Raw genomic sequence first — 3,237 nt, 5'->3', positions numbered from 1 at the left:
TATATATATATAGATATATATATATATATAGATATATATATATACATATTATATTTTGCCTTATTCTTTCATTTTCCTTAATAGCTTTGATTTCCCCCTCTGGTGGTTAGAAGAAATCCAGAGAAAAGCTGCACCTTCTCATGGTTCAAAGTGTGGGAAAAAGTAATACTGTAACTTGCATTAAAGCTTATGAGAGAGGGTGTTGTGGTGAACAGCTGGGGTTTGCGAAACCATCCATGATGCACATTTGTTTCCTTGCAGGAATGCAGAGTGCAGATAAGCCTTACTTTTTTATTTTAAGCAGCAGGAGTGCAGACTGTAAAGCGGACAGAGAAAGGAATAATGGCCGGAAGATTAACAGGACTGGCCTGCTTCATGTTGCAGACTCTCTACAGCTGAGCTTTATCTGCAGTGAGAAAGTCGTAAATCAGTCGAACAAGTGAACCATCCAATCTGATTGGGTGTGGGAGCCTGTCAGACCAGGAGGTTTGGAGCATCTGGGCTCATTTGCTTCTTGTGGTTTTCAGCATTTTGCAATTGCTTCTCTTGGTTGAAGAAACACCAAGTAATACAGTTTTTCATCTGAAAAAAATTATTGATTTCTTTTACTAAGATGTAAAGTCAGTTGTGGGCTAAACAGCAGAATTATTTCTACAGTAAAGTTTTTGATTTAATGTCATTGTTTCAAAACTTTTAAAGCAGTTTAGAGTATGATGGCTCCCTAAGGTGATGAAGATGCAGCATTCTCTCCATATTTGTAGGTCTGAAGACAGCCTGACTAGCCAGCTCTAATGTTTACAGTTCCCAGTTGTGGCAGTCGCTGCAGTTGTTGTTGTTCCACTTTCGATAAAGCTTTTGTTCACCGTAGTCGGGACGTGACAGGACTGCACTGACAGCTCCACAATAGCCAACAAACAGGACATCCTCCCTCAGTGCGTCAGGGCAATTACTCATCCCCGCAGAGGACACGTGCCGCGTGTTTGTTTTTACCCATCGTAGCGTTTAGCATAACAAAAGATCAACAATACAGCTTTTTTTCTTCTTCTCCCCCTTCCCAAAACTAAACCGTCAACTACCTTTTATAATGCACCTATTGTGTCCAAACACTTGCTTTGTGTGCATATTTGAGCGTTCGTCGGGCATGGAAACCAATCTGTGTCCTCATGCAAATGAGCTCCCATATTGGCATTTCCATATCTATTCCTGCTTTGCATGCTTGTGTTTCCTCAGCACTGACAGGGCTCACCTCTGCCAGATGTTGCTTTGCATTTCCACTGGCACTCATACGCTCGTGTTCGGTTTCTCTCGGTGTCTTAATATGTGTTTAGCTTTGCTTAATGAGAAGAATATGATCCTCCTCTGCTGTCCGTCCTCCTCTGTGGGTTTGTTAGAGCGAGCGCTCACCCTTATAACCTCTCTAACCCTTCTCATCTCTGCCTCCCTCTTGTTTACAGGGAATTTAAAGAATGTGGTTTAGGACCTGGCAGCCTCCTCCACACACATTCATACCCGCACCATCTTTCCGAACCAGGTCTAATGAAGACAATATGGAGTGGACCCCTCCTGCCCTGAGGCATGGATCGAGCGAAAAAGGGAGCAGAGAGGAGAACAAGGCCGTTTTGGAAAACATTAGTTGAGTGTTTCCAGGAGAGAACAGTTTAATAAGGAATGGGGGGTTGTTGTGGTCTCAATACAATGTTCACTGTTTTTCATTCATTGCGTTTAAAAAAAAAAGATGTTTGTGGCTTTGTGTGAATGAGAGTTTATGGTATGTTCTTTGTAGCTTTGTAAAGCTGGATGACAGCAGCGCACCCCCCCGAGCGTTCGGCATCAAGGGACGCATCGGTCGGACATTAAATGGAAAAAACAGATTTTTCAGGGCTCTGGTTTCATGGTCTCCCCTCTGTCCCGCTGTGTGATTTCATCCTTTTGCGGACAGATGAGCAATAAAACAGACAAAACATTCAAGTTCCTTCAAGGCCCTGTTAAAGTTTTGCGTCTAAACGGGTCTGGAACCCGTTAAAAAGTTTGTAAAAATGTCTAGAGAAACATATAGTCAGCAAACTGGGAGCCAACAGTTTGGAAGAATTTACGGACACTGCGGCTTTAGTAGAAGCATTTAAAGTGCTGGGATTTTAGATTGAAAAGATGGATCCTTGGAGGACTGTTGGGGGCTGGTGCCTATCACCGGCCGTTGGCCGAAGGTCAACGAAAGACCGATTCACAACCCCATGCTGGGATTTGAATCCAGAACCTTATTCCTGAAAGGCAACAGGGTCTATCATCCAGAAGTAGTGCAGGATAAAAATACTCATTTGTTTTTAAATGATAAACCTCTTACCTGTAATCACAAACGTAGTTAATGTTTGTTTATTTTCCAGAAACCTTGTTCCAGGGACTGGAAAGGCAAGAACTGTATATAATTTAAGGCCATCTGTGGCTACGGTATACATGCACCGTATAAGTGGCGGAACATTTCACATCTACTACCCGGTGTGTCTGACATACCTAAACCGTGAAACAATGTGTTGGCAGAGCGTTTATAGTGGAGGTTTGAGAAATCTGAGGTAGAGTTTTGTTGGCTTTAGTTGTTTCTTTGACTCGGTATTTACATCATTTAAACCTGAGACTCTGGCATTTCAGATCTCAATCTTTTCTATTTTAAGTCATTTTCCTTCTGCCGCATGTCGACATTAATCACCGGGGAGAGCCGTTGCTATGGAAGAGTCTTTACATGTTCTATAAAGCTTAAAAAAAACTCAACACTTTATTTTTATACTTTATAATTTAGGACATTTTGGCTGTATTTGTCAATTGTTGCCACCTTGTTGTGACGTTTAATAAAAAGTTTTTCATACAATCTGTTGCTGATTTATTTATTTTTTTTACCGTAAAGTGTATTATTGGATTCTTCTGTTACACTTGTGTTACAGAGGAACGTTGTAGAGTTGGGCATTGCTCAATCTGACCTGGTTTTTGGATTTCACCTCCATAGAGTGTGATACGGGTTTGGCTGCAGCCAGGACACCTCCAATGTCAGATGGCTTTTCCATAAGGCACACTTGTGGTGAACTCAAGCCCCTGCCACAGTGCCCTTACCTGTGTAATAAAACTTTACATTATATATTATTAATTAGTGTGATAAAATATCTGGTAATACACCAAATTCTTTGACTCATCATGTGTTGTTATTTGAGGTGCTGTTGCGGATTCTCCTCACCAGGCTTCTATATACCA

The 3,237-nt window shown here is 41.6% G+C and overlaps 1 protein-coding gene across 1 annotated transcript in view; it reads left to right on the top strand.

The window, feature by feature from the left end:
* hdac8 (histone deacetylase 8) overlaps window positions 1-2,848 on the top strand; it is a 55,651-nt gene extending 52,803 nt beyond the window's left edge. The window contains exon 11 of the mRNA XM_015385473.1: window positions 1,455-2,848. Within this exon, the coding sequence (XP_015240959.1) occupies window positions 1,455-1,477 (23 nt within the window). The 3' untranslated portion in view covers window positions 1,478-2,848. The remainder of the gene's footprint in view (window positions 1-1,454) is intronic.
* The last annotated feature ends 389 nt before the right edge of the window (window positions 2,849-3,237 follow it).

The sequence above is a fragment of the Cyprinodon variegatus genome, unplaced genomic scaffold (assembly GCF_000732505.1).
Source record: "Cyprinodon variegatus isolate N-32 unplaced genomic scaffold, C_variegatus-1.0 Scaffold341, whole genome shotgun sequence".
In the NCBI taxonomy this organism is placed as follows: Eukaryota; Metazoa; Chordata; class Actinopteri; order Cyprinodontiformes; family Cyprinodontidae; genus Cyprinodon; species Cyprinodon variegatus.
Note: the sequence above shows the minus strand (reverse complement) of the source record. Positions and strands in the feature narration are given on the sequence as shown.